The sequence below is a fragment of the Nannospalax galili genome, unplaced genomic scaffold (genome assembly GCF_000622305.1).
Source record: "Nannospalax galili isolate Female #2095 unplaced genomic scaffold, S.galili_v1.0 scaffold579, whole genome shotgun sequence".
Lineage (NCBI taxonomy): Eukaryota > Metazoa > Chordata > Mammalia > Rodentia > Spalacidae > Nannospalax > Nannospalax galili.
This window is the reverse complement of record NW_008344599.1, coordinates 895,684-915,523: the sequence shown is the minus strand read 5'-3', so window position 1 is coordinate 915,523 and position 19,840 is coordinate 895,684. Positions and strand designations below refer to the sequence as shown.

General features: G+C 43.9%; 2 protein-coding genes across 3 annotated transcripts in view; both read right to left on the bottom strand.

Annotated features, from left to right (window-relative positions):
- Positions 1–1,476: 1,476 nt before the first annotated feature.
- On the bottom strand, positions 1,477–3,586 carry Pigm (phosphatidylinositol glycan anchor biosynthesis class M). Its single transcript, XM_008840824.3, has one exon. It carries the CDS (start codon positions 3,372–3,374, stop codon positions 2,103–2,105), a length of 1,272 nt encoding a protein of 423 aa, XP_008839046.1. The 5' UTR covers positions 3,375–3,586; the 3' UTR covers positions 1,477–2,102.
- A 6,297-nt stretch (positions 3,587–9,883) lies between these two features.
- Kcnj10 (potassium voltage-gated channel subfamily J member 10) overlaps positions 9,884–19,840 on the bottom strand; it is a 31,296-nt gene continuing 21,339 nt past the window's right edge. The window contains exons 2-3 of one of the 2 annotated variants that reach the window (XM_008840823.1): positions 17,662–17,881; positions 9,884–12,344 (exon numbers count right to left, since the gene is read on the bottom strand). In XM_008840823.1, coding sequence (XP_008839045.1) covers positions 11,205–12,344 — 1,140 coding nt within the window. In that variant the 5' untranslated portion in view covers positions 17,662–17,881 and the 3' untranslated portion in view covers positions 9,884–11,204. The remainder of the gene's footprint in view (positions 12,345–17,661; positions 17,882–19,840) is intronic. The other variant, XM_008840822.1, reaches the window with a different exon arrangement.

The following is a 19,840-nucleotide window of genomic DNA, read 5'->3' as shown; positions in this document are numbered from 1 at the left end:
CACCACATATATGCAATGCCTGCAGAGGCCAGAAGAGGGCGTTGGATCCCTTGGAACTGGAATAAAAAGCCCTTGTTAGCTGCCATGTGGGTGCTGAGAACCAAATCTGGGTCCTCTCTAAGGCCCCCGTCCCCCTGCCCCCAAGCAGATGTTTTAATTCTGACCAGCCCATAAACATTTTATCCTCAAAAGTTTCTTAGGGGGCTGGAGTGATGGCTCAGCAGTTAAGAACACTGGCTGCTCTTCCCGAAGACCTGGGTTCGATTCTCAGCACCCACATAGTGACAACCATCTGTAACTCCAGTTCCTGAGGAATCCAACGCCCTCTTCTGACCTCTGCAGGCATTGCAAGACATGGGTATACTTACATACATGCACACAATACACATAAAATACTTTTTAAAAAAAGTTTTTTAGAAAAGCCTATACTGACATGAAAAATACTTCTCTGGAGTAGCATTTGTTTTCATGAACTTGCTTTTCTGACTTTAAAAAACCAATTTACTCCTTTTTTAAAAACTCACAACCCCAAGATCATACTCACTACTACTACATGTTAGAAAGCCTCCAATGGACTAAATTTTTTCTAAAAATCTTCTCAGGGTACTTATTCATACAATTGAGAAAGTATTCCCCACCCCCAAATTCTACATGGTAACTGCAATATTATCACCACCACAACCCCTCAACGTGCCTTGCAACCTCCTGGTCTAGAAGACCAACAGGTCCTAAGGATGCCACCTAAGCTTCCCAGAACTCTCCCTCAAGTCTTTCATTTCCATCGTGGAATTTTCAGAGTGCAGTGTTATTTTTTAATTGTTTTTTAAATATTTTTTTTATTATTTTTATTTTATGTGTATGAATATTATGCCTGCATGTAGTTAAGTGCATCCATGTCATGCAAAGCCTGCAGAGGACAGAAGAGGCTGTTGGATCCCCTGGAACTAGAGTGACAGACAGTTGTTAGCTGCCAAGTAGGTGCTGGGATTCGAACCCAGGTCTTCTGCAAGAACATTCAGTGTTCTTAACAGCTAAGCCATCTCTCCAGCCCCCAGAGTGCAGTGTTTTTAAGCTGGGAAATGCCTTACTGACAATGTAACAATTCAGGTGATAAAACCAGCAGAGAGAAAACAGAGTTTTACCCAAAACTTGGGGTTTTATCACCTAAATTCTATTTTTTTTAACAACAGACAATACTTGGTTAGTTTAAATTCTAGATGGAAATTCTTTTAGCAATTAGAAATTTACAAGGATAAAAGCTTGGTGTGGTGGCACACACCTTTAGTCCGAGTACTCCAGAGGCAGAGGCAGGCAGATCTCTGTGAGAATAAGGCCAAGCCTGGTCTACATAGTGAGTTGCAGGCCAGCTGGGGCTACAGGGAGACCCTGTCTAAAAAAGAAAGAAAGAAACTTACAAGAATAGAAACATCAATAATAGCATTCAATGATTTCTTTTTTAAAAAAATCAAGTCTAAAGATGGGTGAATTTAAATTTAATATTTTCATATAAAACCAGCACCACTGGTTTTAAATGTTGAAAAAAACTAAATTACAAAACAAATACATGAAACATGATCACAACTTAAATTCTTTGGATTATTTATCTCCTAAGCCCCCACATTTAATACAAAAGTTTAAAACTTTCCCAACTAAGTATGGTCATATTATTTAAGACTGTACATGTAAAAATGTACTTCAGGAATACTTCGTGAGTTTTCACAGCTGTCAGGAAAAATGGGAGCTGAAGATCCAACACAGTGGCACAGTATAACCAGAGCAAGTACCAACAGAGACCTCATGCCTCCATTTCTCTTCTCTACAAAAATCTCTTGGCATCTGATAGCATCATCAGCCTTTAGATTTTCTAACAAGAAACTTTCACTCTCCTCAAGCAAATGAGTCCTAAGACTTTCTGAAGGACGGACCTCGAGCAGTTGGGTCCCCTTTCTGTAAGGCCAACATCGGTTTTAATGTCTATCGGAACAAGGGAACTGTCACTAGGGTGTTTAGAATGTTCAAAAAACCCCGAAGTTGCACAGCTTTTCTGGTCCGGGCAGAACAGAGAGAAGGCAACAGCAGTAACAGGTGCAGGGCACACATCACTAGTCGTATTTGATTCTCTCTGTTAGGCGCTCCTCCTTGTAATGGGAAATGATCTGAATCAGGATGCAACAGTTGATGAGAAGGAAAAACAAACCAGCCAACCAGATGTACAGAAAGGTGTTCTTCCCTTGGAACTCGAGCATGTAGGCAGACGCCAGCCACGAGGCCTGGCCTAGAAACCAGACTATCAGGAGGACCACGGCTCGTCTCCAGGGCATCCTCAGCAGGGGCATCACAAGAGGCAGGAGGCAGAGGTACCAAAGAAAGTACTGGGAGGTGCAGACTTTGTTAAAAGTCACGAAAATGGACGTGTGGAGGAAACAGCAAAAGACAAGGTCTCTGTAATAGGCGAAAGACACCGCCGAGAGCAGGATGAACTGGGGCAGGAAGGCGGCCATGCCCAGGGTGAAGCTCCACTTGCTCTCGGCCGTCAGGTACAGCATATAGAAGTACGGGGAAAAGTTATGGCGGATGTCCCGCCTAGTCAGGTGATACAGGTAGGTGTGCTCCAAGAACTCCCAGCCGTATTTACAGTAGAAGCAGAAGCTCAGAGCGAAGAAGGTGAGGCCCGCCACGGCCACGAAGAGCAGCACTGCCCAGCTGCACAGCCTCCGCAGGAAGTCGTACAGCCGCGCCTGGAAGGAGTAGCACGACCGGCGCAGCGCCTCGTCACTGTCGCGCTCGGGCCGCAGGTGCAGCGCTATGGGCAGGATGTAGGTCACCGGGTACATCTTCAGGTGCACCGCGAAGCCGTAGAAGACGGCGGCGCAGGCGACCAGCCGCTTCTCGATCAGGTATAGCACGGTCAGCACCAGCGAGGCCACGATGGAGTCGGCGTTGCCGCGGCTCGACACGGCCATCGGCAGCGGGTTCAGCAGCCAGAAGACACAGTAGCCGCAGGCCTGGCGGCGCCCCAGCCCCTTCAGCAGCAGCAGGCGGTAGAGGAGGAAGGCAGTGAGGAGATCGCAGCTGATGAACAGGAACTTCCCGAAGAGCTCGCCCAGGTAGATGTTGGGTGTGAGTAGCCAGCTCAGCAGCGGGGTGTAGCGGTAGGTCGCTCTGATGTACGGGGAGCGGCCCTCGGTGACGAAGCGCGCGGCGTCCGTGAACACGTGGTAGTCAATGTCGGTGTAGCGCACCAGCAGCGTCCGATCTTGGAAGACGCCGTAGAAAACCAGGGCGACTCGGGCCAGGAAGGCCACGCCGAACACGCCCGCGGGGGGCACCCGCAGATTCAGGAACCATTCTCCCCAGTGCTTGGTGTAGCTCATGGTCCGTCGGCGCCGCCCGGCTCCACACGGCAGGCTTTTCTCTAACCGCCCGCCGGCGTCCTCGCCACAGACGGCCGGAGCATCTCCGCTCAGGTAGACCGCCAACAGTAACTACGGAGGAACGAGCACTTCCGGCACCAAGTCCCGCCCCCCACTACTTTGCGTCGCGCGCTTTCTCGGCTGCCTCCCCCGAAGGATGGCCTTTCTCTGGATTGGCTGTCTCGCTTCCGCGCCTTACTACCGCGAAGGGGGATTTCCGGTCCCTCGGTAGCGTCACATCCGCTTGTCTGGAAAACCTAGAGTGGCTTCGGGTTGATGGAGTTGAATGCGGCTTGTTTCTAAGTAACCTGTCCTTCCTCATCTGCGATTCCAGTCTACACAGACGGGCTCTGGACAGCTACGGGCTGCCCGCTCCGTCCCTCAGAACTGGGTTGCAGACCCGAGGGTGTAAAATTAGGAATGGAAGGAAGGAAAATGAACCTAAAATAGTTACACTTTACCCCGGTATTCACGGGGACTAAGCCCGTGGGACGGGCCTGGGCGAGTTGGAACCCAGAGTGTGTATGTTCCGTGCAACATCTGGGGCGACTTGGAGTTATAAATGAATGGCTGTGGAAGTGGGCGGCTTGCCTTTCATCCAGCCATCCTCGATGGAGGGCGTGGGCAGGAAGACACGGTGGCAGTTCCTAGTAACCCATCCCAGCCCTCGGCCCACTGTCTCCTCACGCAGAACGATTTCTGTGGCAGTCCTCTCCGAGGTCTGAGGGTAGGTGAAGGGGGATGGAGCTCCAGAAAGCCATTTACACAGAAGACCCCGCCAAGTGCCTGTCATCCCAGTGCTCCAAAACTCCCCTGCTCATCCTTTATGGTATTTGTCACAGTGCTTAGTTATAACCAGCCGATTATTGTGGTTTCTCTCCTAGTTTTTCCATCAGGATTCTTGAGCTCCTTGAGAACAGTTCTTTTCTGTACCTTTTCTAACACTAGGCGGGACTTATAGCCATTCAAGAAAAGTTCATTGATTTGTGGGCTGGAGAAATGGTTCAGGGGTTAAAAGTGCATACTGCTCTTCCAGAGGACCCTAGTTCAGTTCCCTGCAGCCACGTTGTAGCGTGGCTCACAACTGCCTGTAACTCCAGCTCCAGAGGGATCCCGGCCTGCCTCTGTCTTCTTGGGACACCTGCATTCATGTGCACATACCCACTCATATACATAGTTTCTTAAAATAAACCTTTTTTTAAATTAGTAGAGTTGGATGTTCCCCCCTGCTAGAGCACATCTAGAATGGCATCCCTGGAGTGCTGTCAACTCCATTGGTTTCCTTTTCAAATATCTTTGACTTATGTCAAAATCTGCCCTTTACAAAAACTACTCCACTCAACTTCCATTGATTTGCCAAGAACTCAACCCATTCATTCATTGTTTTCTGTGGTCAGTTACTGCACTTATAGTCTGCATTGTAGAATTTGATACTTTATTTTAGATTGTATTCAGTTTCAATTAGATTGTAGAGTTCTTAAAAATAGAAAGTAATCTTAATTTCTTTGTAATTCTTCATTTTTTATTACAGTCCCAGATATATGGTAATGTGTAGTAAATTCTAAATGGCTTGATTTTACAAATTGAGCCTGCCCCCGATGGAAAGTCTTCTATACTAGCATAGAGGTGACTCCACTCTGTCTAGACATGCACCTCTCATCCTACAGTTCACGTTTATCCTTTGAATGAGCCATATTAATCTTATGTTCGTATTCTGATCTCTCTGTCCTTTAATATGCCTTGGTATAAGTATGTGCCTTAGATCAATAATTCTAGTCATTTTGGCTGTCTATACAGTGGTAACACATTGTCTTTCAAGTAATGACCCAAAATAGTTGTTAAGGACCTATTTGCAGGCTGGGTGCAATAGCACAAGCCTTTAATCCCAGCACTCCAGAGGCAGAGGTAGGAGAATCTCCCTGAGTTTGAGGCCAGCCTGTTCTACTTAGCCTGTTCCAGACCAGCCAGGACTACATTGTGAGACCCTGTCTCAAGAAATAAAACCAACCGAACAAACAAGGACCCATTTGTAATTGCCAGGCACTGTACTAACTGCTTTTATGTGAAGCAGATATTCCTGCCTTCACCAATAAGGCAAATTAGGGTTTATGGAGGGTCAGTAGTCCCAAGTCACATAGCCAACTCATAGTAGAACTGGAACTGAAACCAAGTTTGCCTGACCAGAGTATCTTAATTATGTGATGGACTTGCAAATGAAATAATGTTGATTATGAATTTTAATTTCCTTCTCTGTTTCTTCTTGTTTTTTCCTTTTCTTTCTTTCTTTTTTTTTTTTTTTTGAAACAGGCTCTCCGTGTAACCCAGCTGGCCTGGAATTCACAGAGATCCACTTGCCTCTGCCTCCCAAGTGCTGGATCTACAGGAGTGTGTGACCATGCCAGTCTTCTCTGTTTCTTCTTATTCACCAAATCTTTCTGATATTCTCTCTCACTGTTACTCTTTATATCCCTGAATTATTATTTTCCTATGTGAGTTATAGATAAATGATTTTATATATATATGGGGGGAGAGAGGGGGGATAGTCTCATAAATAGAGAATCTGGGAAATAGATGTCTGAAGACTAAGTAGGGAGTCTTCTGGTTAGGTTGGTTTAGGTATTTTGGCAGAACTGCCTCAGCTAATTATCCCTATATGGCTGGCCTAGTAGATATGGGAGACACTGAATTCAGGCAGATAAGGGAAACAACTAATTAAAAGACACATAGACTGTCACTGAAGTCAAAGGAGTGAGATGTAGAGAGCAGAAAAATCCTTAAACAGAACTACCACTCCTTAATGTCTGACCCTGTGAAATGTTTTCCACAGAGATTGCTTTTTATAGAACATATTCGTTTTGTTTTTCATTAGCATATGCTAATCGATTTGCCCTCGGTTATATGTGTTACCTGCCAGAAACAGAAACAAGTTCTCTGTTCTCACAAGTTTGCTAAGAAGTACAAACTTCTAGGAACTGTATATTTCATACATTTTATACATTTCACATATCTATGACTCACCCATGGTGTTTCCTAAATGTTAATTTATTAATGATGAAAGACCCAATTTTTCCCTTCTCTTCCTCTGTCCAGCTCAGGAACAAGAGTCAGTGACTGTCGCCTGTTGCTTCATGTCAAAGAACTTGGGTCTGAATACAGACAACAAGACCTTCTCAGGCTAGTCCCTGCTAAGAGTGAAAGAGAAATCACTACTTTGAGATTTGGGGAAAGAAATGCCTGCTGATTAAAATGGGCTTTTAGAGCCTGGAGGCAATGTAAGGAAAACCAACCTCAAAGTCTTTCCAATAGTGTGGAAGGCAAATGGACTCAAAATCACTGACCAAAAGGGACACTGTCCCTGATTCAGAGCAGTCCGACTCCTAGAATAAGCTGAGCCAGTTTTCAGATTGCTGAGTATTAATATTTGGTAAATCTTGTGCTTTAAGATCTGGATTTGAGGGGCTAGTGAGATGGCTCAGTGGTTAAGAGCACTGGCTGCTCTTGCAGAGGACCCAGGTTCAGTTCTCAGATGGTGGCCAACAACAATCCATAACTCTAGTTCCAGGGGATCTGGCACCCTAGTCTGGCCTCCACAGATATTGCATGCATGTGGTACACATATAGGTGCAAGCAAAACACACATTTAAAAAAAAAAAGCAATAAAAAAAAGCAAAACTAGAACTGGATTTGAGAGCCAGCAAGATGACTCAGTGGGTAAAGGTACTTGCTTTTGAGAATCACAACCTAAGTTCAATCTCCAGGACCCACATGGTAGGAGAGAACCGACTTCTGCACCTTGATGTTCTTTGATATTCACAGGCACTTATATGCTACACACACATGCACAAATAAATGTAATTTCAAAAATTAAAAAACTATTTGAAATGAATTTGCTAAAGGATCTTAAAGTTAATAAGGACCAAGAGAAGGGTAGAAGGAATTTGGGTAATGCTATTAGTGCAATGCGTGAGAAGAATTCAGCAGGAAAGGCCTGGCCTCCTGGTCACTTCTTCCAACAGAGCCTAATTCAATCTTCCACTCCCATAAGGACACCTATGAGTTCAAGCCTTGATGATAAGATAGGTTGAGATTTCTAAAAGAAGATACAGTGAAGACAAGAGATTCATCCATTTTATTTAGTAGCTTGTTCTGAACAGACAAAATAAACCAAAAATACTTCACACATCTTTTTTTTTCTAGATAAATTTGAACTGGTTTAGTCCTTAATGCAATAAATGGAAAAATCATCCCTAGATATTTCTGCTTCAGTAGAGATGGCCAGTACTGAGCATGGAAGCCCAGCTACCTGTACAGCATAGGTAATGTGTTATGTTACAAATAAACTAGATTAGCAAGCAGGAGTAAAAGTCCATGGTAGCAGCCTTGGAGAGGGTGCAGTGTCCCTGGCTGATAGCAACAGTATGGCCAGTCTTCTCTCTCTGCTTACCTCAGAGGGAAATCCCTGCATAGTCTTATTATCTGACATAGGTTTCAGGAAATAGTAGGGGGCTGTAAGAATTAAGTGCAGCATAGTTTAGAGCTTTCAGAAGCCTCTCATGGAACTGCATCATCCCCTGGGGGCAGATAGTAGCCCCACTCTTCATTTTCATAGCGAGGCATCAAAGCCAAAGCATCCCATCTGCCTTCATGCCAGGATTGAGACTAGTGGCATAGACAGCACCCTCTTTAGGATTTTCATGGCCATAGAGAGGTTTGGACCTCTGTCTTGGGAGTACTGTGGACTAAACAACTCATCACTCCTGGCGTCTGCATGCTGGGTGTGAGGCTCCCACTTTGTGCCTCTCAAACTAAATTGTTCAGCTTCTTGACTTTTAGTCAGGGTGGCTAGAGCTTCAGCTTCCATCCTGGTGGAAGAAAGGGAAGTGCAGTGTACTTCAAGAAGAAAGTGGAAGAGTGCGTGAGTTTGTTTGTTTGTTTGAAAAGTTGTTTACAGTGCCAGGTTGTTGCCAGGGATAGGTAGCACATGGTATAAGTGGTAGATTTTTTCTAGATTTCCAATGAATAGGACATTTCCCCATCCTATTCTCCTAGCTCCTCTCTTGTCCTATCAGTAGTATTGGTTCATCAAACCTTGATGGACTCCTTTCTTTATGAAGTGGGGAGGTCTAGCCTAAAACCATTGGCTGTCTCACTGCTCTGCTGGAACCATAAGATAGAAAATCTGGGTATCCTACCCCACAACCATGGCCCTTGCTAAAGTCTCTGAATATTTCCTTTCTGTACATTCAATATATTTGGGTATCTGTACATCTATATACATATCTCTCTATATATATTATCTCTGTTTTTTCTCCTTAGATAAACTTTTCATATATATCATTTCCTAATTCACCAAGTTTCTGCCCACCTTTTACTTGCCAGTCATAGGTACCTTAAGGGTTTCGTTGATTTCACTAGGGCCCTTAGCCCCATCCTTTCTCATCTTCATACCCTGGGAATGCTTCCCCGTTGGCTCTTTTACCCACTGTCTGATATCTCCAACCCCACTTAAAATCTGCTTGTTACTCTCCTGACATTCCAAGTCACTACTCCTGGCTGCTTGTAAAGCTTGTCCTATAGCCTGAGAAAGGATTCCAGGTCTGGGGAGACAGGCTGTAATCTAAAGAGCCATTTAGGGTTCGGAGTTTTCCTTGCAGGACAATGGATTTGGAGAAGATGCCATATTGCATTAATAGGACAGAATGATTTTAAAGTGCAACTTAGAGCAAAGCTTGGGATTGTAAAGGAGATTCAAAGAAGGTTAAGTCATAAAATGTTCTCTTCTCACATTGTTATACAGAAGTCTGAAGAAAGTCCAGCCTTACAGTAGACAGCAGGGAAATGGGACGAGGGTATTCTTTCAGGAAGGAAGCAGCAGTGTGCAGAAGAAACCAGAACAAACTGACAGGAATAAGAAGATACACACATACAATGGTACATTTTGCCTTTGTACACTGAATGAAATCAGGTAAGTTCAATGTTGAATAAAGCTAAGAGCACAGAAGCTGGGTCTTTGCCTTCTGTTCTTTCAGATTTTCAAGTTCTAGTGCTTGCTTTTATGAGCATAAGTTTTACAGTGAGTGAAGTCTGGAGGTTCTTCATTTTAAGACATGGCTGAGGTCAAGGAGAGACCAGTAGATGAGGACTGCATAGTTGAAGTAGGTCAAGCCTCAGACTTTTCTGAGTTTCTCTGCAAAGCTTTGTGCAGAGATGCATGCATACATTCTGTATAAATGTGTAGCTTGTAACAGTTTGTCAAGCCCACTATAAATCAACAGCCTTGTGACTATACAGGAATTCTTGCCAAACTACTTTATGGGGCTTCCTTTGTACCTAAATAGAGCCTGAAATCACTTGTGGAATTTGGGTTTTGGCGCAAGACCTGGTGCCTATACTGCCCTTCCCTCACCCTGCCACAGTTCTCACCAGACAACAAGGAATGGCCTGAGTTGAATTTCTTAAGATGTCTTTTTAACTTGCCTGAAACTAGCCCCATGGCAGAAGAGAGTAGAGATGAAACTGATTTTCATCATCTTATGCCCAGCCTTGGAATGGCAGAGACCAGGTTTCTTTTGATCAGAAGATATAATTTCCTCCCCTCCCAGCATTGCCTCATAAAATAACTGGCACTCTTCAGAAGGGCAGCAGGAGATTTAACAAAATAGTGGCTGCAGCCAGAGTTCTGCTTCTGCTCAAACCCTAACAAAACACATCAATTCCCAGAGGCTCTGTACAGCAGTCAGGAAATTTAAGATATTGGTTCAGCTTTCCTGAGGAATCTATGTCTTGTGAATCCAGTTTTAGTTGATCAGTGTTAAGAAAGGGAAAACATTAATTCCCTTCCCTTTCTCCAAAGGGTTAAGTAAGGGAAGAGAGGTCTGAGATCATTAGAGAAGGAAGAAGAGAAGCCAGATACAGTGCAACCTAGACTATTTTCAAACATTTTTATGGGGCTGGGGCCCTGAACTTATTCAAGGGAATATTGGCTAAGGTCTCCCCACTCACAGAATACAGTGAAACAAATCTTCCCAGGACTGCCTGTAGGATAGATTTAGCGTTTTAGACAACAGCTACTAAATGGAATTGTTCAGAACCCAGGATGGGTGCAGGAGTGGTTATAACTTTGTTTCTCAGGTCAGTCCCAGTTCTCTAGGAGCAGAGGCAGTGAGAGAACTGGGTATCCTTAAGAGGATTCACTTGAGAACTGGAAAGGGAAAATGGGTGGTAACCAAGAACCTAGGTTAGGTCAAGAGTTACCAGCAAAATTAAATACATCATGACAAACCCTAACTCATTTCAAGGGATTGATAGAGATCCCAGGGTAAACTGATTTCAGGTTCCTGTATTTCTGAGGGCACAGACCACAAAGTGACCATCAGAGAAAGTCTTGCCTTTGGGAACTTACTAGATGGAAACAGAGATGGAGTGCCAGCCTCAAGTTACCAAACTTTCTAGCAGTGGGAGATGGGGGGAGTCTATCCTTCCAATCACATGATCCTCCTAATGTGAGTCTCTAAGCATGGCTGAGGCCTTTCAAGCCACTTCAGCCTAGTCTTCCCTTTCCTTGCCCCCATCCTGGCTTAAAAGAGTTGTGTGTGTTGGAGTCGTAGAAAGGAGACAGTGGGAGGAAATCTTAGGACTCCAGTTGGCCTAGACTATTGACCGGCCGTGGATTGAGGTGGGGAAGCAGAGGATGAGTGCTTCTAGGGCTCTCCAGTGAACCCAGATAGTATCCGTTTCCCAGGACACTGAAAGAGGAAAAGACCAGAGAGCTGGGGAGATGAGAATAGGACATCAGACATTGCTGATGCGCACACTGAGAGCACTGCCTTCCTTTTCAGCTTGCTCTCTTAATGACTCCTCCAACTTGAGCTTTTCAGGGTCTCCATAGCGTACAGTGGTATCATGGACACCACTAGGGGGAGCCACTTTCACAACTTGGTCAAAAAGGCTGAAGTCAGCTATGTATTTACCACTGGCTGACAGTGAGATGGCAGGTGTGAATTCATAGCCCCAAAGGATCTCTTCTGGCAGGTAGGAAGTACGCACCTGGCAGGTGGCACTGGTGGACTCTACTGTCCCACTTAGGATCAGCACCAGCTCAAAGTCCCCCTCGCCACTGCGAAGGGGGAGATCTTTCAAGGGGCTCGTCTCATCTACCACATGATAGAAGGTAAGGGGTAGAATGAGAAAAGGGCTGTCAGAGGCTGTGTCTACTTGGAAAGTCACATTGACCTGGTTGAGCCGAATGTTCTCACCCTCCTTGGTCTGGTGGGTCTGAAGCAGTTTGCCTGTCACCTGGCAACCAATGAGGAGACTCTTCCGCATGTTGGCAACTCGGATCATAAGGCAGGGCTTCCCATTGTGGGAGGCTACAACTGCATGTTGGCTGAAACGGATGGTCTCCGCCCTCTTCTTGGGTCTAGCAATTTTTGCCAGGAAGGTACCTGTAATGAAGATTTCCAAAATTGTGGTGAGCACCAGCTGGGCAATGAGAAGCACAATGGCTAGGGGACACTCCTCACTGATGTAGCGGAAGCCATAGCCAATGGTGGTCTGGGATTCAAGGGAGAAGAGGAAGGCTCCAGTGAGTGTGTGCACCTGTACCACACAAGGGGTGTGGTTGGCAGGGGGCCCCAGCTCCATCAGGTCCCCATGGGCCACTGCTACCAGATACCATACCACACCAAAGAGGAACCAGGTGCCTGCAAAGGTCGCAGAGAAGAGCAGAAGCTTGTAGCGCCATTGCATGTCAATGAAGGTTGTCCATAGGTCCTTGAGGTAGAGAAAGCGCTTATCAGCAATATGCTCCATTCTCACATTGCTACGGCCATCTTTAGTCAGGACTCTCCGCCGTCGGATGCCTGGGCCCATTAGGGGCCGGCTTTCTGTCTGAGTGGTCTGACTGTAATATACCTTTGCAACTGATGTCATCTGGAGGGAGCAAGAGCATAAAAGAAGTTATTGCCAAAATCCTGCCAACTAGACATCACCCAATGGGAAAGAGGAACAACATTCAATTTTTCAGATTTTTAAAATTATATTTATGTGTGCCACAGTGTGCAGGTACAGATCAGGACAACTTGTGGGAGTCAGTTCTCTCCTTCTACCATGTAGGCGTCATGGATACAACTCAGGTTGTCACCAAGTGCCTTTACTTGCAGGGTCACTCTAACCAACAGATATCTGTTAGAGCATTTGTTACATGCCAGCCACTGTGCAAGGTGCGCTGGTAAGTCAACAATGAAAGTGCCTTTTGTCAAGAACTCACAGTTTAAGAAGATATGTATTAAGTAAACAAATATTTGCAACACATTATAATGTTTGTAATTTTTGGAAGGGAGAAGCAGAGAAGAAAGAGAAGTTCATAGTCTCTGAAAGTGGATATGAGACTAAATCGGGCTCTGCTGATCCCCACTCACCACCACCTCCACCACCACACACACACACACACACACACACACACACACACAAAACCACTCTAAAACAGTACCTGAGGGTATTCTTGTGAATATCCTAAGACAAGAATGGCTATTCCTTTGAAATTGGAATTTCTAGGACAATCCTGCTTAAGATACACACATACTTTTAATTACTTTATTTTCCTAGCCCCAAGTTAATATCCATCTGCTTGAGGAAAGAGTAGATGCCCATTCTTTACCTTCCAAGATACTCCCCAAGTATGTAGTCTTTCACTCATTCATTCATTCATTCATCATCTATTCACATTACCTGAGGGAAGTTAGGTCTGGGTTAGGGTCTAGGTTGACGTTAGGAAGAGCACAGACAGGACTTGAGGAAAATATACAGAAGCTTCCTGGCAGCACTGGGACATTTCCCCAAGGACTGGCAGCAATGCCAGATTGTAGGTGGCAAACTTTTCTTGGCAGTGAAGTGAGAGTGGACTGTATATTAGCAGCTATGTCTGCACAGGCTCAAATTCAAGATTGCTATTTGTCCTGACAGTAGAAAGTGGGACAAGGGACTGAAATGGGAGGCAGTTCACTCAATACAAGATGCCTGGCACCCCTACCCAAAAAGTAACTTTGTACTTTTCCAGTAGAGAATTTTTTAATCACTTGAGCCCTGAGACACTGGGTCTAACACCTAGATCTCTTGAGAAGGATCGCAGTGATTTGGGGGACATTGGGCTTTTTTGGAGATCAGTGCAGCCAGTTAACATTCTCCACTCTGTAAGTGGGAACTGTTGCATTTTGTCATTGCTCTTTATCATTCTTCCCTATTCTCTCTGTCACTTGCCCCTGGAAAATTCTAAGTTATATGAGTCCATCCATATATTCCTATCCAGGTAGGCACTGAATTGGAGATTACTAATGGATAACATAAAATGTTCAAAGGCAGCCATCCTGGCCATTTTACCAGCCAGGAAGCCATTTGGAACTTTTATCCATGTAAGACGCTACTCATCCAGACTCCAGTGCTTTTCACTGCCCAATACCCTTGATTCCTTTGGAGCTAAAAAGAAACTCTATAATTCTAAAGAGTTCTTATTTAGAGTTTAATAAAGCCCTGTTTGGTACTCAGAAGTACTAATAACAACCACCACCTACCACAGTGCCTATGTGTATATATCATTGTAAAGTCTTCACATGTTTGATCCTTAAGTTCTTGAGGATGTAAAACCTCTATATGAGATTTTGATGACAGAGAACAAATTTTACAGTTAGAGATGAGTGAATATAATTTTAATTTTCAAAAAACAAAAAATATATTTCACAAATTAGGCAAACAAGTGATACTGATCTTAGACAAGATTCTCAAATACAATGCTAAGATTATAAGTAGCTGGCAGAACAAGAGAAAGGAAGTCATCAGGAAGACAGTATGGGTTTGCTAAGAACAAAGCATATCAAAATAACTTAATTGCCTTCTATGGTAAGACTACTAAATTGGCAAACCAACAAAACATAATAGATAAAGTGTACCTAAGCTTCAGGGTTTTTGACAAAATCTATCCTTATGTCCTTGGAGCTAAGATAGAGAAAAATGAACAAAAAGGTAATATAATTAGGTGGTTTTAAAACTTCAGTAGGACTGGTGAGTAGACCCTGATACCTGGAATTGATTTTCTGTTGATATACTAGAGAGGTTTTTCTTTGGTCTTGGCTCTGTTCAATGTTCTTAACACTAATTTCATTCAAAACTAGAGAACACTATGGCCATAAATTATGTGAATGACACAAACCTGGGACAGGTTATAAATGTAAGGACTAGGCAGAATTGGGATCTAAAAAAAATAATTCAAATTTAACAAAAAGGATAAACGTTGGATTATGCACTTGGGTCCAGCAAGTCCAAGAGCAGGAAGATGTGATTTAGTAAGCAGTATCATTAGAAGAAGAGGAGGAAGAGGAAGAGAAGGAGGAAACATTTCAGCAAAGAACCCGATATTCATGTATTTTGGTTGCCAAAAGGCAATACAATCTTAAGCTGCTTTCATTGAATGAAAGTCTGTACTTCTGCTCTGCTCACCTCTTTCTATATCTTCAGTATTCCACCTCGAGTAGCAGCCAAGGTATGAGAAAATTCAGGGCCAGATCACATGGGAAATGGTTGAAGAAAATGGAGGGATTTGGTCAAAAGAAGAGACAACCTAGGGGCTGAAGAGATGGCTTAGCAGTTAAGAGCACTGGCTGTTCTTGCAGAGGCTCCAGGGTCGATTCCAGCATCCACATGATAGCTTACAACAGTCTGTAACTCCAATTTCAGGGGACTCCAATGCCCTCTCTGACCTCCATGGGCACTGCATGACACAGGTGCACTTACATACATGCAGGCAATACACTCATACACATGAAATAATAGTTTTTTTTTTTTTAAAAAAAGAGACAACCTGAAAGATAGAACAGAGGTGTACAAATATTTATCTTGAAGGAGTGTCCCATGAATAAAGGTTCGGACTAGTTCTTTGAGTGCCAAGAACCAGGACTAATAAATTCAAACTACAAAGAGTTTGAAGACTACAAACTGATACTTCAAAGGACACTGTACAATCAGGATAGTCTAGTATAAGGAGTCCTTGGAAATGCAGAGAATTCCTTGACCCTCAAGTGTTCAAGGATAGGTTATACAGCATTTTCAGGGATCCTCTAGAGGAAATGAAAGCCCTGTGTGGATGTTGAAAGATTATCTCTAAGCTTCCAACACAGCTATGTAAGTATCAGGATGCCTGCCTCCTCCTCTGTACTTTTTTTGTTTTGTTTTGTTTTGTTTTGTTTTGTTTTGTTTTGTTTTGGAGACAGTGTCTCACTGTGTAGCTTATTATAGAGACCAGGCTGGCCTCAAACTCAGAAAGATCTGCCTGCCTCTGCCTCTCCAGTGCTATGATTAGAGGCATGTGCCAACCATGCCTGGCCTATCCCTGAGCCCATTCAACATATCAGGGAGAAGAAAGCCTCTTTTTAAAAAATAGAATTTACTTTTATTGAGAGAGAGAGAGAGAGAGAGAGAGAGAGAGAGAGAGTCAGAGGATGACTTGTGGGTCCTAGGGATTTAACTCAAATCATCAGGTGGGTACTTTTACCCACTGAGCTTTCTCACCAACCCAATAGAAGCTCTTAAAAATCTTGTTTATCTGAGACTGGAGAGATAGCTCAAAGGTTAAGCGTGTTGGTTGCTCTTGCAGAGGACCCAGGTTTCCAACACCCACATGGTGGCTAACAATCATGTATAACTCCAGTTCCAAAGGATCCAACACCCTCTTAGACCTCCACAGGCATTGTACAACATGGATGTACTTACATACATGCAGGCAATATACTCATACACATAAAATTAAAATATTGTTTATCATTCTCAAAATAATAGCCTATGCTTATCACTTTATAAAATACGTAATTTGATCCTCACACTATGAGAGCTAGGAAAGACTTTATTAGAATCTAAGGAGCAGAGAAAATTACTCCAAGTAAATTAGTAGTGGAACAGGAAGCCAAACCTGGGTCTTTTGTTTCTGGTCTAGAACTGGTGATAAAACCTGTACTGAGAATGGTAGTAGCTAAGACAGAGCCTGGAGCTCCAGAGCCCAGTGTTAAGGCCATAGACTCAGGACCTAGAGATTTTGGCTACTGGCTAGCGTCTTTGTTGCCTCTAACTGTTGTGTTTGCCGCCTCCAACTGTTGTGTCTGCCGTTGCCAGCCCTTATATCTGCCACCTCCAGCTGTGATCTGAAGTTCCCAGCTGTTGTGCCACCTCCCACAGTCAGGCCACTTTGTTCTCAGGGGTGGCCAGAGTCAAAAACAGATAAACAATCAGCACACTCCACCCCCAGGCTGGCTAGGCCTCTGGGGAAGGAAGCCAACCAAAGTTCTGGAAGTGGTTTGTTGCTGCCCCACCCCAAAACACACATTCTTCTTCCTCTAGAGGGTGCAGTTTCTCCAAAACAGTCCCAGCCATGCACTAGGAATGGCATTCTAAAGACTAGCCTGAATAGTGAAAGAGACAAACAGGGCTAGGCATGCTTTTCTTCTCCAAGAAATAAGCTAACAATTTCTTCCTTAAAGCAAAAACCAACCCTAACTACATCAATGTCTAGCATGTTCCTTCACCATACCTGTCTTCTGTTTCACACTGACTCCTCCTCAAGCTGGGTTTCCTTACTTACAAGCTCTTTTATTTTACCTGACAGTCACTCATGCTCCAGAGTGAATGGATTTATCAAAGCCTTTCTCAAGTAGAGTCAAGACACAGTGCTTCTGAATAAAATTGGCCAAGGTCCCTTAATGTTTTTAGGATAAACTGCAAGCACTTAACACAGCATTCAGGGTCCTCTATGATTTTAGTCTCTACTCTCAACAGTGTTCAGCACACCCTTAGACTTTAACTACAAAGAACATCACTGTCTGATTCTTTCTACCTCTGGATCTGCTTTTGCACTGCCCATCTAAATGACTGCCTGATGCCCTCCTGCTGACTTTTCAAAGCCTGGCTCGAGTGTGAGTGATGCACTTGGAAGCTTTCCTCACAAAGAAACAGTTCATCTTCTCTATGCCCGCTCCTGCCTTACTCCAACATGGGTTTTCTAAGCATGTTCTTGTACATTTCCATTTTTTAACACTATAATGCTTTCAAATGTTTGCCATCTGTGATCTCTTAATTTAAGGCCACGAACTATGCTTACATCTGTTTTCCCAGAACCAAGTACAGTTTTTTAAGACTAGGGAAGAGATAATTTAAAGCCTGGTCTGCACAGGCAAAGGTTGAATGGAGTTGCCCCCTTGATGCTTCTCACCGGAAATAACTTGGTGGAGACCTTCAGGAGGAGCCATGGCACAGAAGCAGGGGTCCCAAGTTCACACAGGCTTCACTAATGCTGTAGAGGTTTGCAAATCTTTTCAGAAGGTAGAGGAAAGGCAGCTCAGAGAGATGAGTGGCAACTCTTGTCTAGGTCAGCTGATCTTTCGCAGAAGCAAGGTGAAAAAGTGAGTCTTTTAAGGTGCTGCAGATCAGGGCTGGAAAGAAAGTTCAGTTGGCAGAGGGCTTGTCTAGCATGCATGAGACCCTGACTTTAATTCTCTGCTCTCCAAACAGCCAAGAATGGTGGCACACATGTATACCAGTGCTCAGGAGACTGAGACAAGAGGATCAGAGAGGCAAGGTCATCCTTCACCACATAGCAAGTTCAAGGCCAGCTTGGGCTACATAAGACCCTGCCTTAAAAAGGTTAAGTTTTTACAGAGTACTAAAGTTGATTATGCTTAATTAAGTGGCTATGAAGTATGCTTTAATTCCCCACAATTCCCCACAGATAGAAGTGAAGGGAGACTATGTACCATCTCCTGAAACTTACCAGCTTTAGCTGTTTTCTCTAGAAAAAGCAACTCAATGGAAAGGAGCTTTGGTATGTGAATACTAAATACATTATTTCCAAATGTAGGTGACTTCCCACCTGCTGTCCTCTCTTTTTACCTAAATCATTAAAAGTACCATTTTTGCAGCTACTCACACCCAAGGTCCTAGAATCATTTCAAGTTTCCCTCCCTCCTCAGTTCACCATCTAATGTTCTGTGTGGTGGGTGTAGTCCTAGAGTGTTCTCCATTTCAGTATCCTCCTTTAGGACCTTAGTGCCTTTTGACTAAATCAAGCCTCTTCTCATCGCCCATGTCCATTTTTTTCTGTACTCAAATCTACCCTACATTGCTACCAGATTACTCTTCCTCAATTACACTTCCGATTGTGAATCAATGAACATTGATCTGGTATTTTACAAAGCACTTGCACATTTCACTCTCATGACATTCTTAGGAGATAGTAAAATCATACTCCTTAGGCTAGGGATAGCTCCATGGTAAAGTGCTTGCCCAAAGACCTGGGTTTAATCCCAAACACTGGGAAAAAAATCATAGTCCTTATTTTATGAGTGAGGAAACAAGCTCAGCAATTTAAGGTAATTCTGTAAATCACGGAACTGGACTCATGATCAGGTCCTCTGACTCCAAACACATCCACTTTTCATCATACTGTAAACTATCCCAGTGCCTTTCCAAGCTCAAAAAAATGTTATATACCAAAGAAAGACCAAACTCTGTGTGGTACCTGAGAAGCTATGTGATCTGCTCCTACACCACCTTCCCAGCCTTACTTCCTACCACCCCGCTCCGATGGCACATTGAGACAAACAAATGGCCTGGTTGCTTCCTGCTGAACTCACAGTCTTCCCTGCCTTCACATAGCCTGTCTTCCAGGTCCCTGAACCTGGTTCAGATAACTCCTGTTCATAAACCTTCCCTGACACTCACAGCCTTTTTCAGTTTCCATGTATGTGTATCTATTGAATGAACAGAAGTTATTGAAAGAAGAGAGTGGGCCTAATATATCTTGATAACTTAAATTTTATGATATAGATGTGAAGTATCCCCCACCCCCAAAAAAACTCATGTACTAAAGGCCTAGGTCCTCAGGCCTTCTGAGAAGTAAGTGATTGGCTCATGAGAGCTCTAAGTCATCGATGGATTAGTAACCCATTGATGGGTCCCTAACTGAACTGGCCATTAGGAGATGGGGCCTGGTTGGAAGAAGCAGGTCACTGGGGGCATGACCTTGAAGAGAATATCTTGTCTCCCAAACCGCCCTCTCTACTTCCTGAAGTGAGCAGTTTTCCTCTACCACACCCTTCTACCTCACAACAGGCCTAAAAGCAGGTAGCCACTGACTGAAACATTTCAAACTATACCTCAAGTTAAACTTTCCTTCCTCTAAGTGTTTTTCTCAGGCATTTTTTCACAGCAACACAAAGCTGACTAACATAGCTAAGATTAGCACAATATATGACACCTAGTAAGCACTCAGGAGGTACTTTATGAGTGAATTAATGAATAGGAGACACGACCCTTTCTAGCCATAGATGTCAATCTAAGAAAACGAGAAGAGACCCCCCTCCCCCACCATTGTCACAGCACAGCTGGGGACA